General features: G+C 44.2%; 1 protein-coding gene and 1 long non-coding RNA gene across 8 annotated transcripts in view; one reads left to right on the forward strand and one right to left on the reverse strand.

The window, feature by feature from the left end:
- Positions 1–3055, reverse strand: part of LOC140206099 (uncharacterized) — an 87208-nt gene extending 84153 nt beyond the window's left edge. The window contains exon 1 of the long non-coding RNA XR_011888061.1: positions 2960–3055. This is a non-coding gene — a long non-coding RNA (uncharacterized lncRNA). The remainder of the gene's footprint in view (positions 1–2959) is intronic.
- LOC140206098 (flavin-containing monooxygenase 5-like) overlaps positions 1270–26045 on the forward strand; it is a 55903-nt gene continuing 31127 nt past the window's right edge. For 5 of the 7 annotated variants that reach the window (XR_011888060.1, XR_011888059.1, XM_072274240.1 and 2 more), the window contains exons 1-3: positions 1647–1933; positions 13935–14072; positions 17510–17698. Coding sequence is in view for 5 of the 7 variants with exons in the window: in XM_072274240.1 (XP_072130341.1) it covers positions 1916–1933; positions 13935–14072; positions 17510–17698 (345 nt within the window). In the remaining 2 variants the exon portion in view is untranslated. Of the gene's footprint in view, positions 1398–1646; positions 1934–3018; positions 3396–13934; positions 14073–17509; positions 17699–26045 lie in introns of those variants that run through there. The other 2 variants (XM_072274238.1, XM_072274239.1) reach the window with 2 other exon arrangements.

Here is a 26045-nt window from a genome sequence, read left to right on the forward strand (position 1 = left end):
AGGGGTAAAATGATCAGTCTCAAGTGACGCAGAGTTCATTTCAGCTTAGTGCAGTTCGCAGTAATCGCTGTTGTACCGTTGGAGAGAGAGAGAGAGAGAGAGAGAGAGAGAGAGAGGGGGTGCAATTTGGTTCAGGCAGACCTTTGATGTCTTCTGTCTCGCTGTGGTCACTGACTGTGACCCCTCTGTTCCAGATACGATTGTTCTTCCGCAGTGAACCCGGCACCCAGGCAAGGGCGGACACACACACCAGGTTCCCACCGATCGTACCTTTACACCCTGTGAGCCTATGGTTGGTACCCGCAAACCGGACCTCCAAACTCCCACCACTTGTGGGGGCACACCACTCTTTCCAGGGTCTCGTGGTGTCCCGTGCCTTAGCAAACCTGCTCTTTTTATCCCCCTGCTGGGGTATCACCTGTCCATCAAACTTCAAACAGTTCAGGTTCAAAGCAACCAGTCTGTCAATATTCTGAATTGTGTTTCTTTTCTGTTAATCCCTCTCTCCACTCTTATTAACATTTTGAATGTTTCTCCATTGTCTCTCTTATCTCTCCATTAGCATCAATCATCCAATAACTTGGTTTGGCGTCACAGTATATAGAATGAGCCAACAGAGGAAATCATTAAGTCAGATACAGTAATAAAATTTACACTGATAATCAAGTTTTAGAGGGAAATGGGCAAATAAAGGTAAATAAGACTAGCTTATGTGCTCATCTTTGGTTCGTATAGACAAGTTGGGCCTACTCTAAAAGCAATTTATATTCTGAAATATACAAGATTATGCATTGAGAATTAAACATGCAAAGTTCGACATACAGTACATTTTATTATTTGAACTTTTAATTTTCACTGTAGTATAATCTTGTACATTTCAGAATCTATTAACCAGAGAACAGAATTTTAAATGTAAGTCAGTTGGAAAAGAAAGTGTCTCCTATGTCAAGCAATAAAACTGTGTTAGTAGCTCAACACAAACTAGTGACCAGTAGATTAGAAAGGGGGTTGGGTAGCATTTGGAAAGGGCAGTTGTTTCCCTTATAATTCAAAATTAAGACGTTTAATTCAATAATAAGGCAAATCAGTAGTTGAACAGGGCAACTGAGTTGTTGCCACTAATCTCATTTTTTCTTTCCAAAGATTCCATCAATTCCACCCACTGACTTTGCCTCACGTACACACCAGTGAATGTACCAACCCATACGCACTTGGGAGCTACCCCACTTTAGGGGGTGAAAGTACAACCAAACACTCACTCACTCACTAACCGGGCAAGGATCATATGCGATTCGCTGCAGCTTTACACACTGCACCACTGTGTCAAGAGAGCGGCGTTGGGTCGTCCTTGCAGTGAGTTGCGCTGGCAGCCGAGGTTGTGAACTGTGATTGAACGGGTGAGTACATCACACGGAATGGTGAAGTCGAACCGAATGTTCTTTTCAACCTGTTTTAGAATGCGACCACTATTTGTTTTAGACAACCCTGCTCTACTTTCTCTAACTCAGCAATTTCAAAACTCCCGGAAAAGTATTACCCATAACCAAGGTGTGCTTCCCACCCCTCCCCCGCCCGGTCTTTGAAGAACCTGCCGCCGCTCTGGCCAATTTGAATTTGAATTTTATTCGTTCTGCCGGGGAAGTCTAGGTCGTGGGCTGTTGTCCCGCTCAAGAGCTGGTGACTCAGTACCTCTGGGTAACTGGTGATTTAAGTCGAGGTCCGACGCAGACCAGCCTTAACCTGGTCAGATTCCCGATTCCCCAGATGGGCCCACATTGGACGATAATCTCCACACCCGCCCGAGGTTGACCGGGCCGCAATGACCCGTCTGGTTCCATCCAAAACTTGGCCATTAGAGGGAATCAGACATTTAAAAGACATTGGATAGGTGCATGGGTCGGAAAAGTTCGGCGGGATGTGGGGCCAGATGCAGGTAAGTGGGACTAGCTCATGAAGGCACCCTGATTGCCACTAGCAAGATGAACGGTTTCCATTTCGTATAAGTCTCTGATTCTTGGATCAGACTGGCTATCAAGTGGGGCGGAACCAGTCCAGACCGGTCACCTACTGGGACCGGAACAAACTCTGGCCACTGCCTGTCATTTGGTCAGTGTTGGGAATGGACTTGCACTCTTCGCAGCAAGCGTTCCAACTGCAGAAATTGCCCTGAGATTAAAGATTTGCAAGAGAATGAGGAAGTGAAACTGGACAGTGAAAACTAGAAGGAGAAAGTGATATCCGCCACAAAACTCCTGAAAATAGTAAATCAAAAAATTAGTGGATGGTTTTATTACTGTCGCGTGTACTGAGACACAGCGATAAACCGCTGTGTGCAACGCCGACAGACCACGACTTCCAGTTAGTAATAGGAAAACAATATCGTGATACAGTTACAGAGAGACTGCAGGTCGACAAATAAAGTACAAAGAAAGGGAGATCGAGTTAGTATTTTTCAAGGATCTGATAAGAATGAAATAAAAGCTGTCCTTGAGTTTGATGGCAGGTGATCTCTAGGTTGTGTACCCTCTGCCTGACGGGAGAGGGGGAAAGAGAGAATGGCCGGGACGGCGGGGATCCTTGACCATGTCAGTCGCTTTCCTGAGGCAGTGGGTGGTGTACACTGAGTCAGTGGAGGGGTGGCTGGTTTGTCTGATAGACTGGACTGCATTCACACTCGTTGTGATTTCTTGTGGATAATTATATAACACCACTGGAAAAAATCCGCATCTTTGAGCTCATACTACTAGTGAAGAATGGAGCTAAATCTTTCCCACAGCAAGTGTATTATGCAAAGATTTCGTTTGTTAATAGTTTCAATGTTTGAAGCTTCAGGATTATGTATTTTATAAGCAATCGAACCTGATGGCATGAACATCGATTTCTTGAGTTTCCGATAATGGCACCCCCCGCCCCTTCAGCATTCCTCATCCCCTTTCCCGCTCTCGCCTTATCTCCTTACCTGCCCATCGCCTCCGCCGCTGCTCCTCCCTTCTTGCTTCCATGGCTTTCCGTCCTCTGTCAGACTCCCACTTCTCCAGCCCTGTATCTCTTTCACCAATCAACTTCCCAGCTCTTTACTTCACCCCTCCCCTCCCGGTTTCACCGATCACTTGTGTTTCTCCCTCCTCTCCCCCACCTTTAACGCTACCCCTCACCTTTTTTTTCCTCCAGTCCTACCGAAGGGTCTTGGTCGGAAGCATCGACTGTACTTTTTTCCATCGATGTTGCCTGGCCTGCTGAGTTCCTCCAGCATTCTGTGTGTGTTGCGTGGATTTCCAGCATCTGCGGGTTTTCTCTTATTTGAATTTGTTACGCTTTTGGATTCAATATCAACATTGTTTTCATACCTGAAGTGATATCTTTACAATTGGTTTACGTACTACGTTTTTCCGCAGGTAGAGTATTTCTCTTTTACTGATTTAATCACTTTGTTGGATGGCGAGTACGTGTATTGATCATATCTTCAACTTAAAAATAACCATTAATTACTTTAATTATCCTTTGTATCCTATCATCAGTAAAACAAATGGAAGATGATATACAGCGTGATATCTATATGACAATGGGTGTAGATAAGGACTTTTCTTTAGAACCGTTCCTGTTACAAAATTCACACACAGCTTTGGGTACATCAGTTAGTAACATTGTTTTAATAAGTTTAAAAAATCTGTTAATCCTCGAAATTGACGGACCCTGGACTGTAGACTCAGGTCACGAGTGCTGTTTCCCTGTAAGAAAACGGAAATGCAGAAAGCATGCTGGGCTGCAAGTAAGATTGACACACGGAGGATTAAGACCCCCATCCCCTTGCATTTTGCTCTGGAAATTAAAACTGAAGACTTTAGAGCAAGATTGCAGTAACTGAATGGCATCAGGGACTGCTGTGTACTTTGCCTCATGGAAACATGGCTTGCTCCTACCATTTCAGATGCAGTGCTGTAGCCCGAGGGCTTCACCATTCACTGCATGCACAGATTGGAGAGACTCTTAAAGGTAGAGAGGGTGGACTGTGTTTCATGTTTAACTCATTGTGGTGCACAGACCCGGTGCTATCTCAGTTCTGCTCACCAGACCTGGAACATCTAGCAGCCAAGTGTCATTCATTTTATCTGCCAAGTGAGTTTCCTACTGTCATCCTGGTAGCAGTGTATATTCCACCCCTGGGCAACATCAGGCCTGCTCTGGAGGAGCTGAGCACTGTGATCAGCAGCCATGAAACAATGTACCCCGATGCCTTCCCTGTTGCTGCAGAGGATTTTAACCAGGCCAGCTTGAAGAAGCCTCTGAATAACTACCACCAACATATCACCTGTGGAACCAGAGGAGCCAACACACTTGACCATTGTTTTATCACCATCAAGAACAGTTACCTGCTATCACATGCCTGTACATTGACAAGTCCGATTATCTGGCTGTACTCCTATTTTTGGCTTACAGGCAGAGACTGAAGACCACAGCACTAGCGGTGAGGACCACAGCGGTATGATGAAGGGAAGCAAAGTAGCAATTGCAGTGCTGCTTCGAATCGGCAGATCAGACAATATTTAGTGATTCATCTTTGACTCTGAGTGAATACGCTACAGTTGTCACTGACTTCATCAAAACCTGTGGGGATCAGTGTGTACCTCCGAGAACATACCAGACATACCCAAACCAAAAGCCGTGGATTTAGGACATGCACAAAGACTGGTGTGTAAAAAGGGCCTGAAAGATCATTGGGGACCCAAGTCACCGAACCAGCTGCTACCATCCAGAAAATGGTACCACAGCAACTGTACTTCTGTTATATTGACTATCCTGTTGTACGTAATATTTATCATAAATTACTATAAATTGCACATTTAGACAGAGACATAATGTAAAGATTTTTACTCCATGTATATGAAGGATGTAAATAGTAAAATCAATTCAATTCAGTTCAGTAAAAAAAACCCAGCAGATTTGCAGTTGCTGAGGTCTAGACCTATGGTGATCGAGACCAGTGATCTAGAACTCTGCAAGAAGTCCAGGTACACCATACAAAGGCTATTTTAAGAGAGGTAAAACAACTCCCATTGAAGTTAGAGACTGAATTGGATGCATGCCAGCTCTGGCATTACTTACTACAAGGCAAAACCCAACATCATGAAATTCTGTGAAGCTTCACTTCCAGATGAGCTCATTGCCTTTTATGCATGCTTTGAAGGGGTGAATAAAACTAAACTGTGCAAATCCCTGCAGCATCTGGCCGCTCTGAGACCTCTGTCTCAGAGGCCAACATCAGAACATCGTTCAAGCAGGTGAAACCTTGTAGAGCACTCAAAATATGTGCCAGCCTACTGGCAGAAAAGTTCAAGGACATTTTCTGTCTCTCCCTGCTGCAGTTGGAGGTTCCCATCACCTGTTTCAAAAGGGTGACAATCATACCAGTGCCCAAGAAGAGCAAAGTGAGCTGCCTCAATGACTATTGTTCAGCGGCACTCACATCTATGGTGATCAGGTGCTTTGAAATGTTGGTTATGGCTAGAATCAACTCCTGCCTAAGCAAGGACCTGGACCCACTGCAATTTGCCTATCACCCAGTAGATCTACAGTGGATGCAATCTGACTGGCGCTTCTCTCAGCCTTGCATCATCTGGACAATAGCAATACCTATGTCAGGCTGCTGTTTACTGGCTACAGCTCAGTGATCAACACCTTTAGGCCTTCAGTACTATTCAACAAGCTTCAAAACCTGGGCCTCTGTACCTCCCTCTGCAACTGGATCCTTGACTTCTTCTCCTGGAGACCACAGTCAGTGCAGATCGGAAGAAGCATCTCTTCCTTGCTGACCATAAATACCAGGACGCCTCAAAGATGCATGCTTAACCCACAGCTCTACTGTCTCCAACCCATGAATGTGTGCCTAGGCACAGTCCAAATGCCATCTATCAATCTGCCAAAAGTGTAACGGTTGTTGTCAGATGGCGGTGAAGTGCTCAGGAGTGGGATAGATCAGCTGGTTGGATGGTTTTGCAACAACAGCCTCGCACTCAACATCGGTAAGACCAAGGAAATGATTGTGGACTTCAGGAAGGAGCAGTCAAGGGAACACACACCGGTCCTCATTGAGGGATCAGCAACGGAAAGGGTGAGCAGTTTCAAGTTCCTGGGTGTCAACGTTGCTGAAGGTCTATCCTGGACCTAATACATCGATGCAAATACGAAGAAGACATGACAACAGCTATCTTTCATTAGGAGTTTGAGGAGATGTGGTGTGTCACCAAAGACTGCAGAAAAGTTTCTACACGTGTACAATGGAGATAAATGGTTGTATCACCATCTGGTATCCAGGGGCCACTGCATGTAATCAAAAAAAGCTGCAGAAGGTTGCAAGCACAGGCAGCTCCATCATGGGCCCCAGCCTCCACAGCATTGAGGACATCGAGGTCACCGTGATGGCATAGTGGTTGGCATGATGCATTTACGTCTTGGGGTGTGGGAGTTTGGAGTTCAATCCCAGCATCCTCTATAAGGAGACTGTATGTCCTTCGCATGGAATGCATGGGTTTTCACCCAGTGCTCCAGTGTCTTCCCACAGTCCAAAGACATACCGGGTCGGTTAATTGGTCATTTATAAATTGTCCTGTGATTAGGTTCAGGTTAAATAGGGGCGGCACTGCTCAAAGGGCCAGAAGGACCAACTCCACACTGTATCGCTAAGTGAATAAAATCTTCAAAAGGCGATGCCTCAAAAAGGCAGCATCCATCATCATGCATCCACATCACCCAGGACATGCCCTCTTCTCACTGCTACCACCAGGGAGAAGGTACAAGAGCCTGAAGACACACACTCAATGCTTTAGGAACAGCCTCTTCCCCTCCACCATCAGATTTCTGAACAAACCCTTGAACACTTTCTCACTATTTTTGCTCTCTTTTCTGCCTTACTATCGGGTGGGAGGAGAAAATGGTGGCGCGACGCAGCTCGCAGCAGCCACTTTGGTGGTGATGTCTGTTATTTGTCAAGTAGGGTGCCATGCACAATCCTGATTTGATAGAGACAAACGTGAGAGCATGGAGGAACAGCTGGAGAAATTTCTGAAATGCCTGCTTCGCTGTTGCTGCTACTGTATGGTCCAGAATCTCGGGAGGAGAAGGCCCCGAGTCCTCGACTTTGCATGTTGCTCGGTGGCTGGGGCGGGGTCAAAGCACTTGGCAGAGGATGGTGTTCGGAGAGGCTGTGTTGGATGGGCTGGTCAGAGGAAGTTTTCGGACGGACTCAGAGTCGGCTGCGGTCGGGTGCTTCCAATGCATTGGCAAGTTGTCGGTGCTTGGACGTTTATGGCAGGGAGAGTTTCTCCCTTCTACACCTGCATGAGATGATGAGTCGATCGGGACTTTGAGACTTTTTTTTACCGTGCCCATGGTCTGCTCTTTATCAAATTATGGTATTGCTTTGCATTGTTGTAACTATATGTTATAATTATGTGGTTTTGTCAGTTTTAGTCTTGGTTTGTCCTGTGTTTTCTTGTGATATTATTCTGGAGGAACATTGTATCATTTTTTAATGCATGCAATTCTAAATGACAATAAATGAGGACTGAGTGTCCTCATAATCCAATCTAATCTAATATAAATAAATATATCTTATTGTAATTTATAGGGTTTTTATTATGTATTGCTCTGTACTGCTGCTGGAAACAACAAATTTCACAACATATGCCAACAATATTAAACCTGATTCTGATTATGATATACTTGCATCCAGCTCTCTTTTGTATATGTCTTGCTTCTGACCAATACACAGAGACGTCCATTTCCAGGATTATAGTGTGTTACTTGGGAAAAAAATATGAGCAGGCATTTCCCAAAGTGAGGCACACTTGTGCATCCAATGAGATTTCCAGCTATGAAACACATGGGACAAATTCACCCTCCTTCCCACCTTTTCCCTCTGGAGTATAGCTTGGAGCTTGGATCAAGTTGGCTTGGGGATTGTCTGTTGTTGAACACTCCAAGATAGCTTGATCATTGGAATGCAACAGCTGGGAGGTCTGTAAGGTGATGCCATCTTCAATCTGGATCCTTCACCATGATTCACTCTAACCAACAATCTCGACTTTCCTCTGATTTCAAGCCTGACTGCTTCTCGTTTTTCTACCCACTGCCGATCTGCACAAAAACACTAGGAGGTGGATTAAGCTACCTGAACCCTCAAACCTGCCAGCCCCATCATTCAATATGATCACGGCTGATCTCAGCTGAACTCCTCTGGGCCAGTTCCCTCTTGTTTCAATTCCACGGCTCTTCACAAACCAATTCCCAATTTGCTGCCAGTCCTGACTTTATTGCACCTTTCAAACACTGAACACCCCATCTTTCTTGCTGCCAAAATATTTGCCGGTTCTAAAATCCTCACTGTGCTTGACATTCATCCAAATATCTGACAGATTCATTGATTCCCTCCAACAGTTTACCAGCCAGCATGGGGATGGGTCAGTTAGATGACATTCCTCCTGTGCCAAATGCATCGTCAGCCACATGTGATTAAGAGAGTACATTAGTTACAGGCTGTGATGATTAACATCATGACCTACCTGCTCTGTCGACATCATGGCTGGTGGCACAGTGACTCAATGCAAGTTTAACACTTGGCAGCAGAGCAGGGTAATTATAAGCTCGCTCTGCCTATCTGTCAGGAAATGCCTTTGATGGTAACATGTTTAAGAATTTGTGCTCCCTCCAACTGTATATAAAATAAATGGGAACAAAAATTACTCATTGATAGACCATCAAGCTAAGTGTACTTCAAGGTTTTACACTGAACATGTTGAACTAGTTAATATTGTAGGATTCCAGCATTTATTAACAGTGGACACAGAAGATTTTTTTTTGTCAACTGTCATTTGATGGCATCAGCTGACATCTGAGTGATTTAGTCAGTTACAATCTCTCAGAGATAAATAAGATGAAATAATTGCATTAGATTCGGCACAATTTTCACTTCCAGGGAAAACTGCAAGGAATTAAGAAGCTCCACACAAGCAAGAATTTTCATTGCAGTCTGATGTATAAACTAATCTGAAGATGCTGCCGTACTATTTATGCAAATTCCAAAAAAGCATCTGTATTAGTTGCGCTAACCATGTTTTATTTACTTGCCATGATTAAGAATGAATACACAAAGCCAAACTTTGTTACATCAACTTCAATTCCTGCCAGAGCCATTTTTCCTATAGTTATAAATTAGTTTGATTATACAAGAGAACCAAAATATTGCTGAAATTTCACCCAATAAGGAGAGCAATTGGGAGATTTTTTTAAATCACTGCTTTGATTCTTATTTTAAATTTAAAAATACAGTGACTTAATGTGGTTCTCTCAAGGAATGAGCCGTTCATTGAGAGAACTGGGAGCCTACTCTCACACACCTATTAAATTTCATACTTAGTGCTGCCCGATACCAAAACTGTTCTAAAGTGTCTGGTAAAGCAAGTAAAGTAAAATTTCTTGATTAAGTGGAGGTTGAATCCTAAATTTATTTGCCCAGACCTCAATGGAGACTTTCTGCCAGTAAACCAGATTGCTGTGCTCAGCTGAACTCTAAATGTCCATCTTCATCAGTAGAAAATGATGCCACCCACGCAGATATTTGCTTTTACTAAAGAAAGGTAACATTATAGCTTTGATGTCTTCACTTTGGAACATGTATTGTTTGACTGAATGAACAGCCGTTGCTTAGAATATTATTGTGTTTCCAGTTTATGACCCCAATGACACTCGAGCACCAATATATTAAACACTTGAAGATCTCAGCTCGTCAAACAGCATCTATGAGGGGGAACTGGACAGTTAGTGTTCCAGTAAATAACTGAGGAATGGGATTGCTCCAGATTGGCATAGAGACAAGCCCTTTGGCCCATCGATTCTGTACTGACCATCAGCCATCCACTGTCACTAATTCTATGTTAATCTCAATCTTCAAGGGAACTCGGCTACAAAGTCTGATTTAACATTATGGAAATAGAATCTCACAGTTAAGATTGCACATGTATTGTTAATGAATAGAACAATGAAAAATAAAGATGATGGCTGGATTTTATTTTCATATGAAGGACTAACACAGTGTATTGTCTAAAACAGCATGTTAAGCAGGCATTTAGAATAGGAACAGAAAAAACAAATATAAATGCTTTTTTTTCCCTGGTATAGGGAAAGACCAGGGTTAGAGGCTTAGTAAACATGAACTGCTGGATCTCGCAGTCAGAGCAAAGGTTAGGTCACAATTTCCAGAGCTGTCATCCTGGAGGGGTTTGTGTTTCCGAAGGACATACTTCTTGTCTGATGATTTTAAAAACAGGTGATAATTAGACACATTTCTGACAGACATGCTGATTGGAAATAATTAATGCCATTGTGCAGACTTAACCTAGAGTTTGATCCATATGGGGTTTGGGTGGTAGTGAGTGTTGTTACACAGAATGTGTACCAGCTAGTAACAGGAACCCCCACATTTTATCCATTATTATTATTTAACAACCATGGACAATACTCAACAAAAGTTAAAACCAAAAAGAGCCCAACATTTCGATTAGCTTGGTGTAACCACTTGGAAATTGTCATCAACCCTAAAAAGAGTTCATGCTGTGCTGTGTAATATTTATTTATTGAGATACCGCACAGATTAGGCTTTGACCGGCACTACCCAGCAATCCCCCAACTTAATCCTAGCTTAATCACGGGACAATTTACACTGAGCAATTAACCTGCCAACCAGTACATCTTTGGACTGTGGGTGGAAACCAGTGGTGGCACCAGAGATTTTTTCTTGCTGGTGCTACGGAGGGGCAAAATGATTCAGTGATGGTGCTGAGGGATGCACTGTATTGCAATATGTATTCGCAAGGCCAGACATGAGGCGTTAAAAAGTCAGTTTCAAGCATTATGTAACACACATAAAAGTTGCTGGTGAACGCAGCGGGCCAGGCAGCATCTCTAGGAAGAGGTACAGTCGACGTTTCAGGTCGAGACCCTTCGTCAGGACTAACTGAAGGAAGAGTTAGTAAGAGATTTGAAAGTGGGCGGGGGAGATCCGAAATGATAGGAGAAGACAGGAGGGGGAGGGATGGAGCCAAGAGCTGGACAGGTGATTGGCAAAAGGGATATGAGAGGATCATGGGACAGGAGGCCCAGGGAGAAAGATAAGGGGGAGGGGGGGAACCCAGAGGATGGGCAAGGGGTATAGTGAGAGGGACAGAGGGAGAAAAAGGAGAGAGAGAGAAAGAATGTGTGTATATAAATAAATAACAGATGGGGTGTGAGGCGGAGGTGGGGCAGGTGGGGCAGCATTATGTGCCTACTATAAATGTCTCTGTTGATTCACAAGCAACAGCAATTGATAGATCTAACATAGAAGTGAACTGTTACAGTGTCAACGGCATCGGAGACAACCTGGGCTACATGGAGCATAAACAAAAAAAACAAACAGAGCATCCGAGCAGCAGCGGACAACGTGAATCACGCACCAATCCCGCAATCAGCGTCAAATGCAGGCTTTTCAACTGAAAAACACAAAATGAACCCACTGCTATTCGCATTACATAGACAGCAATGCCAAAAGATACACGGTTATTAAAGTCAAACAACAGTTGCAAGGCTTTACCAGGAGTTGGACAAATTGTACTCTGACCATGCAATACCTCAATTAATTCGGCTATTGAATTTAAACAGAAATCAACAGAATCACCATTTGGAAGTCTAAGCAAAACCAGTAGGCTTAATAGCAGTAAATGTAATATTTTAGGATTTGCAGGAAACATAAAGGACTATGGGGTATCCACCACAAAATAATAACAATAATCAGCATTAGTCTTGGCCCAAATTTTTTTTAAATCAACTGCACTCACCATTAATGTTTTCAGAGAAGCACAATCCGTCTGTTGTGATCATGGGCAACAGAGTTTGAAAAGAAGTTGTAAAGCAACTGCACAGTTTCAAAAAACTCACCCGCTTGTTGTACATTGCTCACAACATCCACTAAAACAAGGTTCAGTCTGTGAGCATGGCAGTGTCTATATAATGCCTGCGGGACCTCCTTCCTGAACCTCTCTTGTACCCCGTTATTGCACCCGGGCATCACTGCCGCCCCGTCATAACACTGACCTATGCACACGTTCTTATCAATAACACACTGGGCGAGTGTCTGTTCAATGCTTTCAAGAAGCGACTCTGCGTCCAACTCTTCTGCTGGAGTGAAGTGCAAGAATTCTTCAAGCACTGTTTCGTTATTCAAATACCGCACCACCACTGATATTTGCTCCTTTTTACTCAAGTCTTTACTTTCATCCACCATGATGGCAAAATATCCAGCCTCCTTGACTTCTGCACTTATTTGACGTCTGACCGTATCTGCCATAATACCCATAATTTCATTTGGATATCGTGATGGGTGTTTTTTGCATTTCCAGGATTGTCCTCTATTTTTTTAGCTACAGTCTTATCAAACTTCCCAATTACACTGAGCAACTCAACAAAGTTTCCCCTATTGCCAGATCCATCATTCTCCCGGTGTCCTCACTGGGCAGTGCCTTGGCACGCGGTACAGCATAGAGACTCAACCACTGCTCTCAGATACTCACGATTTTCTTGGACAATCTTTGCATGTCCTTTGTCAAGCATATTTCTCAACCTTGAACCGTCTTGTTTTCTCAATCTGAATTTGGCCCATACCTCCATCGCAAACTTGTGAGCTGCACTTACATGGTGGGTTTTGACAGCTGTTGTAGCTTTCCGCCAGTTGCGGTAACCGGTGACAGTGAAGGTAGACACAGAATGGAACCCATGTCCTCCACACAGGAAATGCCTGCATGCGAAGCAGGATGTAGCATCTATTGTGATTGAATATTCCGGCCAGGAGTACAGGTCAAACCAGCCACGAATACTCCTTTGCTGATTGCCAAACTGTTGCGAAGGGTACTTTTTCAATGCTGGCTGACGGGTCCTTCCTCAGGCTGCTGGCTAACATCGCTAACAGTATTCCCACTAGCACTAAGAGCAGCTTCATCCACATTCTCTTCCGAATCCCGCTCCATTTCTTGTTCCTCTACTTCGCCCTCACACTCCTTCGATGAACTGTTGTCGTCCTCATCCCCACTTACTTCTTTCTGCATGTCACTTTCAATTAAGATGTGCTCAGGCTGAGACACCACTGATTCCTCTGGATGAAGTCGTTTTCTGACTAAAAATCGATCCATTTTTTACGCCCGCCAAAATAATGCACGTGCCAGGCCCACGCTGGCTTGTAAAAGCACAATTTGTGTGTGTGGCATCCGTTAGTCTCGCGAGGTCACGGATCTGCGCCTGGATGTATACTATCAATCTCTGGCGTGAGTGAGAGTGAGTGACATCACCACCTTAAGTGATCATAGATCAGCTTAACTGATCTGAGGACAGCAACGGCAAGTCATTGACAACGAACGAATAAGCAGAAGTGTAGGGTGGATCTGACAGAGTTTATAACTTTATTGCTGCATGGGTGCTATGGTAATTGGGGGCGCTGTTTCACTAGATCAACTGGAGAAACAAGCTGTATTCAAAACTATACAGAGAAAGCAAAGCAGCTGCAGTTAATTTCTTGGTGGTGCTATGGTGGGGCTATTGCAATTTCTGCTGGGGCTATACCCCCAGCTAGCATCACCTTAGCGCCGCCCCTGGAGGAAACTGAGCAGCAGGAGGAAAGCCACACGGTCACGAAGAGAACATACAAACTCCTTACGGGCAGTGGTGGGAATTGAACCCAGGTACTGGTACTGTGAAGCATTGTGCTAACCACTACACTACCGTGCTGCCCCAATTATAGTGTGGCTGCGCTCTAAAGTATAGCTGTAAATATCTGGGGAACATGATAAATATAGTGTCCCGATCTATTCTTATTTGTAAAATTAAATCAAGCTACTGGCTGTTTCCTTTGTTAGGTGAAGATGGCCAAGCGAGTTGCTATCATTGGGGCTGGAGCCAGTGGGCTAGAATGTATAAAATGCTGTTTGGATGAAGACTTGGAGCCCGTATGCTTTGAAAAAAGCAACGACATTGGAGGGCTCTGGAACTTTCAGGTACGCTTGCGTGTTTTATTAGGTTTTTTGGTGTTTCAATGCCAGCCTTTGCCAATAAAAACAGAAAATACTCAGCAAATCAGACAGCATTTGTAAAAAGGAAAACAGATAATGTTTCGGGCCTGGGAGCCCTAATCAGATATGGTAACAGCATGAACCCCTAGGCACCAATGAAACCTACTTGTTATTGAGTAATCCTGTGGGATTAAGTGAGTTTCCACAAAGTTAGTTCCGTTGAAGAATCCCAGACCTGAAATGTTAACTGTATTGCTCTTTCCACAGATGCTGCCTGCCCTGCTGAGTGTTTGCACACCTTCTGTTTTTATTCCACATACCCAACATTTGCACTTTAAAGAATCTGCTTTCACTGAGATCAATTTAAAGTGGGTGTAACTCCACAAAAATTTTATTCTTATGTGCATTAACTTTTCTACCTGGTGCTCAGCTATCCGGTCTCAAGGGATCCTGATGACTTGCTTTGGGGTTGAAATTGTTAGTTCAGTTTAAGTCATGTTTTACCAAACTAACTCGGTACTTTCTCAACTTTGAATCATTTATTTAAAGGTTCATTTTATTGTCAAAGTATGCATGTACAAAATAACTCTGATATTTATCTTCTCCAGATAGCCACAAAGTACAGAAAAACCATGGGAGTGCTTGAAAGAAAAAATATCAGTCTCCCTCCCCCAACACGAAAATGAAAAAGGAACAAAACTTGCAAACCCCAAAACCCCCCACCCTCTTCCTCGCACGAAAACTAATAGATCGCCCACATGGAAAATGGTAGCTGGAACATCAAACCCCAAACCCCCAACCCCTCCCTCACAAACAGAAAGTGACAATAACATGAAACCCCCAACCTGCTCCCTCACAGGAAAGAATAGTGATAATAGCATCAAAACCCCAACCCCTCCCTTGAACAAAAAATAACATATCACCCATCTGCCAGCCGGCAACAAGAAAGAACACACCAAAACCTGAAGGAGACCAATATAAAGTACAGTCCAATAATCACATAAGTCTCTGATTTTCAAAAACATTCTCCTGTCAGCATCGAGGAGAGTGGCTGCACGAACTCAGTCCTTCTGTGAAGAGCAACCACTGTGCTGGGTTTGAAAGCTGCCGTTCGGGCTTCCAACCGCTGTCAATCCCGTGGCCTCTGTGGAGAGTGACTGCCGACCTCCCTCGCCTCGGTGCTTCAATCTTCCTCAGCGCTTCGAAATGGAGTTGATCATGGCCCCGCGCCCCATCTCTGATCGTTTCCACATTGCAGCTTGTGCTCTTGGTCCTCTCTGGACTTATCAAGAGCGCTAGAACATTCAATCGAATTCCAAACTACATGTCGCAGGCTCCAATAGTTTCCATAACACAATCAAGACTAAAAGAACAATCACAAGACATAGAGAAAGTGAAATAATTGAAGAGATTACCTATCCGAAAGATGTTGCCCATGGAATCATTGTTCGCTGGCGCCATCTTGAATGAAGATATTCAAGTTGGTTAGCTTCTGTTCTGTGTCCCAGAACAAAGTTTGTTTAGCACAACAAATCATTTACTGTTTTTGTGCAAATTCCTATAGTTTTCAAATTGGTTTGGATTGACTGTGGGTTTGATTTTTAACTTTATGTCTGAGTAATTCTCAAACTTGACTCCCCACTTCTCTATTCAGCTCTCACAATGAAGCTTCATTGTGATGAGGGAATATAATTCCAGGATTGTGTAACACTGTCACCTGTCAGAGGTACAATGTGATAACAATCCAAAACTATGGAATTCTCATTGTTTGGGTTTGACAATTTAGGATGAATATTTACATTGAGGAGTCCAGTAGCATTCCATTCAGAATGGGACTGAGAACCTTGGTTTTGCAATGGGAGCACAAAGAGAACACAGTATGTAGGTAGTGGAGGGTGGTCTCTGTTAACTGTACTTTGTTGGTGCCCTGCACACTGAAGCACAGTTTGCTAAATATTTCACAAATTATGCACACCTGTTCTGCATTTAAAAGTATTGGAAATATACACCCAGTGGCCACTGTATTAGGTACACCTGTATACCTGTTCATTAATGCAAATATCTAATCTGCAAATTATGTGGCAGCAACTCAGTACGTAAAAGTTTGCAGACATGGTCAAGAGGTTCGGAGCAAACATCAGCATGGCGAAGAAATGTGATCTAAGTGACTTTGACCGTGGAATGATTGTTGGTGCGAAATGAGGTGGTTTGAGTATCTCAGAAGGTGCAGGTCTCCTGGGATTTTCACACACAACAGTCTCCAGTGCCTACAGAGAATGGCGCGAAAAACGAGAACATCGACTGAGCAGCCGCTCTGTGGGCAAAAATGCCTTGTCAGAAGAAAATGGCCAGACTGGTTCAAGTTGACACAAAGGTGAATGCAACTCAAATAACCATGGTTTTCAACAGTGGTGTCCAGAAGAGCATCTCTGAACTCACAACATGTTGAACCTTGACGTGGATGGTCTACAGCACTAGGAGACCATGAACGTGTACCTAGTGGACACTTACTGGCTACAGTAAGTACAGGAAGATGCTCAATGTATCCAGAGGCAAAACTGAAATGTTTAAATCAAGTCTCATCCTCTTCTTGTTGTGGATCCAGAGTCAGAAGTTAAAGTGGGGAACATGAACGTTGTCAAGATCTTCTTCCCTCCACCTTCCTTGAAATTAGAATTCCCAACTGTTGTATTTGTGTAACGCAAAGAACTAGCAAAATTTAAGCTGCGGCTACCAAACAAGGATAAAAATGACAAATGATTTTCTTTCCTCCAAGAGAAAGAATAATTGACATTGGATAGATGCCTTTGAAAATACATTGAATTCCAGTTAATTGGGCCATTGGTTATTTGAGACAGCCAGTTATTTGAGACAACTCTTAAAGAACAAAAATGAATTAAGAAAATAGATGGATTCCCTTTATTTATTTAGCTTTCATGATTTCTTCTGTGAAATTTCCATTAATGCACTGGGCTTTTGGATCCTGTGCATGTTGTACAATCAATGAGCAGATTTTAAATAGTGGGCAATTGCAGTCTGTTTGTGGTACACTGCAGGACTCTGTACCTACGACCAACAACTGAGTGTAATGATTGATTTTGTCCACAGGAATCTGTCAGCAATTTTGACATCTTTTGTGTTTGGATTTGCCAACAGTCTGCAAGTGAACTAAAGCCAAGCAAAATCCAAGCCATACTGTGATTACAGGTCACACCATGAGCAGTCTGGTTATTGTGGCTCAGAGAAATTGCAGTCTTAGTTGCCGTTCCTTTGAGACAGAGGTACAAGGAAAATCTGCATAAAACTTTCATTCTCAAAACAAAGTAACCGATTTCCTGGAGAACTGATTTGAGGGTGGGGTGAATCACACTAGTAATTTTGTATTAACTTGCTAATAAGTGTATTCTTTTAACTTTATTCAGGAAAAAATAACAGATGGGAGTGCTAGCATCTATAAGTCGCTGGTCAGCAATACCTCTAAAGAGATGATGTGCTACAGCGACTTTCCATTTCCTGACAATTGTTCAAACTATATGCATCACTCCAAAGTTATGAAGTATTTGGTCCTGTATGCCACACATTTCAATCTGAGGAAGTATATACGATTTGCGGTAAGATTTACATCCATTTTTGAGGAATGTTGTCTGTTATAACATCAGAATCTTAAATTAATTCAGAGGAAACCTGGGAGTCTGGGAAAGCAGGGCTGGCTTCGTCTTTACTTCAAGCAAGGCACACACGTATCATGTGGTAGCATGTTGACATATGCAACTAACATGTGTATATATATATATACATAAATATTAACTATATCACACTCCTTCCTGTTTAGGTATAAACTCCAACTCAATAAAGAACGCATCTTAACTATATACATAGTGTACTATGTCATACAACTACTATACATGGACATCCACAGCACTGTAAATTTTAAATTGTCCCACTCAAGCCTAAATATTTTATCACTGTGGAGGATTTCTTACTCTTGCCAAATAACGTCTTTCCTGAAACAAGGATCAATCTGCTTGGCAGATGGGACTTGTGGCCATGAAAGCAATCTCAGACTCTGGGGCCTCCTCTGTGTTGGTTGTAAGATTCTGATATTGTAGGAAATATTTCTGACAGCTCTGCACACCTTTCTTCTCCTTTTTCCTCTCTGGAATTACTTCAATCCCTTTCTTTTTCTTTCTCATGTCCCTATTCTTTTTCACGCCACTCCCTCTCACGCCCTTCCCTTTCTCGGTCACCTCCTTTTTCTTGTTCTAGATTGTTCACCTTGATTTTAGGAAGGTCCATTTAGTTCACTGGAGTATTTTCTTATTAATTGTTCTACTGTTCCCTTTATGATCTGATCTCTCCTCTCCATTTCCCCATCCACAACATCCTCTGACAAACCCTCGGTTGTCATATCTCTATTGATTCCTTTCTTTTTGGCCTTTGATTCATCCAGCTGGACTTTTGGCCTTTGCATCTACTTTTACAAGCAGTTTTTTGTCTCCCACTTGAAGTTCATGCAATATCCTTAATCCATGCAGAGTAGATTCTAGATCTTTATACACACAAAAGCTGAATGCTTGCAACTTTTCTGAAGCTCTTTGAACTCCCTTCCAGCGTAACACTAAGCCACATTTCGCAAGTATCTGTCTGATTAACATATCAGAAGCTTTCTCGGATATGTCGCGTAGAAAAACTGTGTTGTCGGACCTGTGCCTTCATCACTTTCACGGTTCCTCTGAGCAGCGTGGTCCTTCTCTGATCCAATATGCTTTCCAACTAGAGGCACACACAGGTTGGCATCAATGCCTGTTTGTCCTCTTTTGGACGAGTGTTCATAGTGTACAGCATGGAGAGAGCTGTGGCATCATCCAGTACCTTCCTTACTTTGCTTTCAGATGGCTTCATTGCAGAGAATGTGACATGCAAATAGTGGATGGATCTCCAATCAAGTTGTAGTTGTCTCAGCCATTCATGGCTCTAACTATGGTCCTTCTGTTTTTACCCCACACAATGTGGCTTCTTGGTTGTTGTATTTCAAAGTTACAAATGTCATTCCCATGGGAGTTATTTTTTTCTTCAGTATAAGTTCTTAATTGGATATCTGCAGGCTTCAGTTTGGTATCTTTGAAATGTCGCTCAAACTCATTTTGTGGAATGACTGAAACAGCTGAGCCAGTATCTAATTTCATTTTAATTAATTTGTCCTTCTCTTCTGGTATAAGCCATATTGCTTTCTATTATTAATTTTCACATTGTAAATCTCAAGACTGCACAATCCTGAGTCACTTTCACCATTATCAGATTTTTTTTTGTCAACAGCATACAGATTAGTGTTCTTTTTGAAACTGCAACTTGACTTCTTAGCTTTTTCTCTTCCCTGGACATTCCTTTTATTGTTGTCTGCCCAACAAACTCTTTGTATTTGTCCTACTTTGTTGTATTTTCTATGTTTTGTCTTTAAATCTACATCTCTTTGGTTTATGGGAGCCCGTGCCACAACGGCGACACAATTTGTTTGGCCAGGCTGATTTCTGTTGAGTCGCTTGTCCTATGAAGGGGTGAGGTGGAGAGCATGGTTTATTCTGATTTTCAAAAGGCACTTTGTCAGGATTGGTTAGTTTAGAAACTGCAGCTGCTTTTCCCATTGGTTAGCTGGTTGGTGTCCCATTCCCAATATCCTGGATATATAGAGAGAACGTGTGGGAGGTTCTTCCTCCCTTCCTTTGTTTAAGGCAAGCGGTGCACATGACCATTGGGAAGATATGCTTTGCGCACGCTTTTAGCTAAGTATGTTTGTTGAATGTATATTTGTTGAATATTCAGCTTTATAGTTTCTGTAACTTGGGGAATGTGAATGTTTGGTCGAATTTTAACTGTTTGTAAATAAATGATTAATATATTTATTCGAAGTCAGTGTTTTCTGTCTCACTCACCAGACCTGCGAACCTGATTCTACGTTACAATGCTGCAATTTTATTCATGCTCACTTTTGTTCCTGACTGTGTTTCTGTCTGCAGTGTCCATTGAAACAGCAATTTCCACTGCTCATTTCAATGTAAGCTGTGTTTCAGTTAGGAGCTGTTTTCGAATGCTTTCTTTTAAGATTCCACAAACTATCATTAAGCCCATTACTGAACTGACAATGCTCAGACAATCTTTGCAATTCAGCCACATGCGCTGAAATGGACTCCCTTTCTTTTTGATTCCACTTATGAAACCTAAAATGTTCTACAATTAATAATGGCTTTGGTTCTAAATGTCAAAACTAAGAAAATCAACAGATGCTGGAAATCTAAACATCAGATACAAAATGTCGGGGGAACTCACCAGGCCAGACAGCGTCTATGGAAAAGAGTAATCAGTTGATGTTTCAGGCTGATACACTTCATCCAGTCCTGATGAAGTGTCTCAGCCCAAAACATCGACTGTTTACTCTTTTCCATGATGTTGCCTGGCCTGCTGAGTTCCTCCAGCATTTTGTGTTGTGTTTGTAGCCCCCCCGGCCACCCTCAGGGTCGCTTGGCTCGCTGTCGTCTAGGGAAACAGCCTCGGCCCCGCCAAACTGGATAATTCGTATGTGTGGATGCTGTGTGAGGTACCCCACCCCACCCAAATAACAGACAATACACCAGATGCAATTAAATGATTTACAGTTTATAGATATTACTGGAACTATATAATTAAAAGAGAATAAAATATAAAAGGGAAAGAAAAAAGGTGCCACACTTATCAAAGTTCAATCTCTTCGTGCACAAAACCGTTGGAGCTCAAGGACCTTCTTCTTCACCCTGCGACCCCTCGGACCACCTTGACCGGCCGCCTGGGACCAACAACGGTGGTCGACCAGACGCTCCACACGAGTCCGTCTCCGTCTCCTCGACAAACGTCCCGCTCGGGGTCCGACCCCGTTAGCGGACTCACAGCACCTCGTCCATCCTCTGTCTCGCTCTCCTGCCTTCTGCCCCAAAACCCCGCGCATACAGTATCTTCAAATACACCAAAACCATAACAACTATCCCAATTGGTTAATAGCACCCTCTTATCAGACTCTAAAGCTAAAACAAACTGTTAGCGCAAACTTTCTCGGTGTTTAACACAACAAAGCCGCATTCCCCAGATTAACATAACAAAGACGCCATTTTAATTAGCCTCCGCAGTAACATAAAAATCGAAACCCCCTTACACTCTCCCCCCCACCAAATAGAGTCATGTCCTCATGACTTATAAATAACTCGCCACCCAGTCCTACAGACACACAACACACACATACACAGATACACAGATACACACAGTGACAGTGCTCCCCAAACAGTGGACCTTACTCCCGTCCCACGGGCGCTACATAGGCCAACCTATCTGGGAGCTTCTTAACCCTCTGAGACCTCCATATCCCCTCGCCTAAACCCAAAAGGCTCAGACACTACTAGGGATACCTCAGGCCTGCTTGCCAACTCCTCTCTCACTCAGGCCACCACTACAGCTCGGCGCCCCCAGTCCCGTGTCCAGGGCCCCGCCTCTCCTCCTTCCCAATCCTGCCGCAACTCAGACTGCCCACAGCTAGCCCTCCCCACTACACCTGACTCAGTGGGAGAAGGGCCAAAGGTCTCTTCCTCAATCACGGGGAAGTTAGCGAAAGGCAGCATGTTCCACACGTGCAGCACATCATCCTTCGAATCCGTATCCTTCCTCATTCCCTCGATCGATAGCTGCTGGTTAAGTTTCTCCAAACTGAAACATTTAGCCGGGGCTACCCCTTCAGCCTCCTGCAGTCGAGACGTCAGCTTCTTCGGGGACTCCTTCAACTCTCGCCACAGCCTCAGCAGTTCTGACTCAGGGTTCCTGGCCATCTCAATCTGGGACGCAGTTACCCCACCAGCTTCTTCCTCCCTGACCTGAAGAGCAGCAGTTAAAGGATGTTCAGCCTCCGGTTGTTTCTTCCTGAGGGCGTCCTCCAGGTCAACGTTCAGTTTTTCCACTTCATTTAAGCTCGCTTCAGGTTCCTTTCAAGCGTCCGCCTCCCCTTTCCGAGATCTGTCCTCCATTTCTTTACCTCCTCGGGAGTGTAGTCAAACTCCCCTCCCTGTGCTCTCGGTTTTCTGTTGACCTTAGTCAGAACACTTCCATGATCTTCCCCAACTTGCAAGTCTTCCAATCTGTTCTGAATCGACGTCTTGAGTTTCTGCTGATCCCTTCGAAGGCGGGTCATTGTTTCTTCTCGCTGGATTAATTCGTCAGTATATGACCGCAGTGTGGTGCAAATCCCCTCTCTTCCCTGTGTCTCATTCAGATTGACGACCTGGGTTTCCATCCCCCGGTCCACCACCGTCTGTCCCAACACCAGGAAGTTCAACTGGTATGTCGGGTCATTTTCCTCACATTGCACCAAACACCTCCGGCCAAAAACTCCTCCACATTTGACACTTCGCTTCGGTCGCCTGGGCTCAGCCACTCGCCTCGCCTCATAGTCCCCCCAGACGAATCCAAGCTCTAGGCGGTCATCCACATACGTCAAAACTCCACACACCTTCACTTCCCCCATGGTTTTCCTCATGCCCCGCGGGAAGGATGCAGGGGCTCCGGATATGCCCTTGGGCATCTTTTCGGATCGGAAGAATCCTAGGGAACTAGTAATGGCCATCTTCAGCGCAACAGCCGCACTCCTCAGGATCTGGCAACATCCACCCCTCAGATGCAGCACATTAAACCATGTCGCATCAACCCCACACACGCTGCCTTCATCTTCCACGCCACCAGGGTCCAGTTGCCGCGACCTCTCTCTCACTGAGGTGTCTTCAGCAGTCAACTCCCCTCCCTCGTGGTGGTTCGGAGCATCTACTAAGAGTCTCACCCTCAGCTACTTTCCCCAGGCCGTACCACCGCTGGGTCTCGTTTAAATTCGGTACCGGCTCAAGGCTGCTACACACATCCTCAGAAGCAACTTGACACGCTGGGTGCCCAGACAATGCCTCCATGACTTCCAGGATCATTAACCAATCATTGTCTTCTGGATAACTACTGCCACTGGTACCCAAAGTCTCCGGTGCCCTCGCGGTTGTCAAGGGTAAATGCTTCAGACACCGGTTGTAAAATGAACTGTCCAACAACTTGATCTGTGCCCCGGGGTCGAGGATAGCTTTAGCATCGCTTCCCTCTATCCATAACGACACACTGGGGCATGACCCCTCTAAGCCTTCAGGAATAGGGTCTTTTCCTTGCGGAAGTTCAGTGGTACATTGCTGGGAACGTGCTTCCCCAAGCCTTTCCCCCACTGGGCCTCCACAAGTTTCCCGACACCTCTCTGATCAGCTGAACAACTGATCCCCTGAAATGATCCCCCTGGCACTGCAAGCAATTTAGCCGCCCTCCTCGCCTGAGAAGACACACTGAAAACTCCCCCCCCCTTTCAAATAACTGACAGCTGTCACTACCGTGTAAGTGAACCTGACAGCTCTAACACCGTCACCAGCCCGCCTACTCAAACTTTCAACCAATCCCTGTCGCTCTCCCTCAACCGAGCACTGCCACTCATCTAACAACTGAGAGATCCGCTCCGCCCACGTCTCGCACGCCTCCGCCCCTCCTGGGGTGGACACTATCCCAAGTGCCAGGCGGAGCCTGCCAGAGCTAGAACATTTATTCTCAGACCCTACCTCCAAATCAGACCACTCTTCCCTCTCTCTCCCAACCGCTTGGGCAGCCCCGAGTGCCACCTCCAACTCATCAATGCCAGCCCGAACTCGAACAGAGACCTCACCCACCACGCATACAGCAATCACCAGCAAATAACCCACAGAGACACACATTACAGATTTAAACAGGGTACCCACACAGCATACCAGCAGACTCAATCCCGGACAAAGCCCACACAATGTAGCCCCCCCGGCCACCCTCACGGTCGCTTGGCTCGCTGTCGTCTAGGGAAACAGCCTCGGCCCCGCCAAACTGGATAATTCGTTTGTGTGGATGCTGTGTGAGGTACCCCACCCCACCCAAATAACAGACAATACACCAGATGCAATTAAATGATTTACAGATTATAGATATTACTGGAACTATATAATTAAAAGAGAATAAAATATAAAAGGGAAAAAAAAGGCGCCACACTTATCAAAGTTCAATCTCTTCGTGCACAAAACCGTTGGAGCTCAATGACCTTCTTCTTCACCCTGCGACCCCTCGGACCACCTCGACCGGCCGCCTGGGACCAACAACGATGGTCGACCAGATGCTCCACACGAGTCCGTCTCCGTCTCCTCGCCGAACGTCCCGCTCGGGGTCCGACCCCGTCAGCGGACTCACAGCACCTCGTCCATCCTCTGTCTCGCTCTCCCGCCTTCTGTCCCAAAACCCCGCGCATACAGTATCTTCAAATACACCAAAACCATAACAACTATCCCAATTGGTTAATAGCACCCTCTTATCAGACTCTAAAGCAAAAACAGTTAGCACAAACTTTCTCAGTGTTTAACACAACAAAGCCGCATTCCCCAGATTAACATAACAAAGACGCCATTATAATTAGCCTCCGCAGTAACATAAAAATCGAAACCCCCTTACATGTTGTTTCTAAATGTCCCTGCATCACTTTGACAATATCAGGAGAGCTCACTCCTGATGGTCATTTGGAACAGTCAAACTCTGAAGCAAACCGTATGCCTTTAGACCTGATGAGCTCAGCAAAATTGGCACTCGCTATTTCATTTGGTTCAAAATACTGTCCCATTAGCTCAGTATACACCAGCGAATTACAAATTGTGTAATCAGACTTGGCAATATTTCTGATGTAGCCACCACTACGTCGAGTGATTGATGTATCTGGGTACAGCTGCCCCTGTGGTGTCTGGAATCAGCCTTTGTCACTGAAACAACAGGCAGTGGTGATCCAGCAGACTAAATTCCAGTCAGATCTTCACTTTTAGTTTAAAGCAACAACTGAATCCTCCACAGGTACTGCTTCTCAGCTAGATGCAAGTCACAATAATCCCCTTGTGAGCTCCTGTTTCTGTGTTGTGCTCCTCAGTGACTCTATGACCCGGTGACTCTGTTTGATGCCATCTATAACCAGAGTGGAAATGACATGCTTGTTCTATCACCTCACCAATTCAGGTTCCCTTTGTTGCCTTCCAAGACATGCTTGAGAATTGAAATCCTGAAAATAGTAGTATAATCTTATAGAAGTTGGTATGTTCTCTCACCTCTGAACATGTCCTATAAGCTATTCAATATTAATTGGGCCCATACATTTTTACCATTCTAGCCAATATCATGATGAATCAGACTATTGAACTTTGTGCTGTTGGGAGCTCGCAATATCATTTCCTCGAAATTAGCGTAAGCTTACTTACACTCTATAACATTGCTTATATAAGACATATCCCAACACATCTAATATAGAAATAGTTACCTATGCCTCCACATCACTGCCATCACCAGGCTGAACTTGAGGTAAACTCCCCTTTTCAGAACTCCATGAACTTAAAATAAGTTCTGGGTCTGTATCCTGCACTTTGTTCTATTTGCCCAACACTCCTATTCTAACTGACCTCCATTGGCTCCATGGTCTACTTTGTGCTTATTACAGCCTTTCTCACTCCCTTTCCCTTCTGGATGCTGGAAAAAAAAACTAGTAAGGATTTTGTTGAAGGAACTAACCTTCAAAAAAAATAACAGAGTCAAGCAAAGAAAGTGCCTGAAAGGGTCTAAGATGAGGATAGCAATCTTAAATTCTTCAGCTTGCTATAAAGTATTGAATGCTGCAAAAACAGGAATAATAGAATGGACCACTATTTTGGATTATTATTATTACTAACATTGGGAGATACCACTTTTAGTGCTGATTCCAGTAGCACTCTTGATACTAGGGAGAAGTCCAGGGTGCTCAGCAGGGAATCAGTTAATCACCTGTCTGAAGGTTAAAGTTCAAGTTCATTGTCATTCAACCATGCCCATGTATACAGGTAA

This window comes from Mobula birostris, chromosome 12 (genome assembly GCF_030028105.1).
Source record: "Mobula birostris isolate sMobBir1 chromosome 12, sMobBir1.hap1, whole genome shotgun sequence".
Classification (NCBI taxonomy): domain Eukaryota; kingdom Metazoa; phylum Chordata; class Chondrichthyes; order Myliobatiformes; family Myliobatidae; genus Mobula; species Mobula birostris.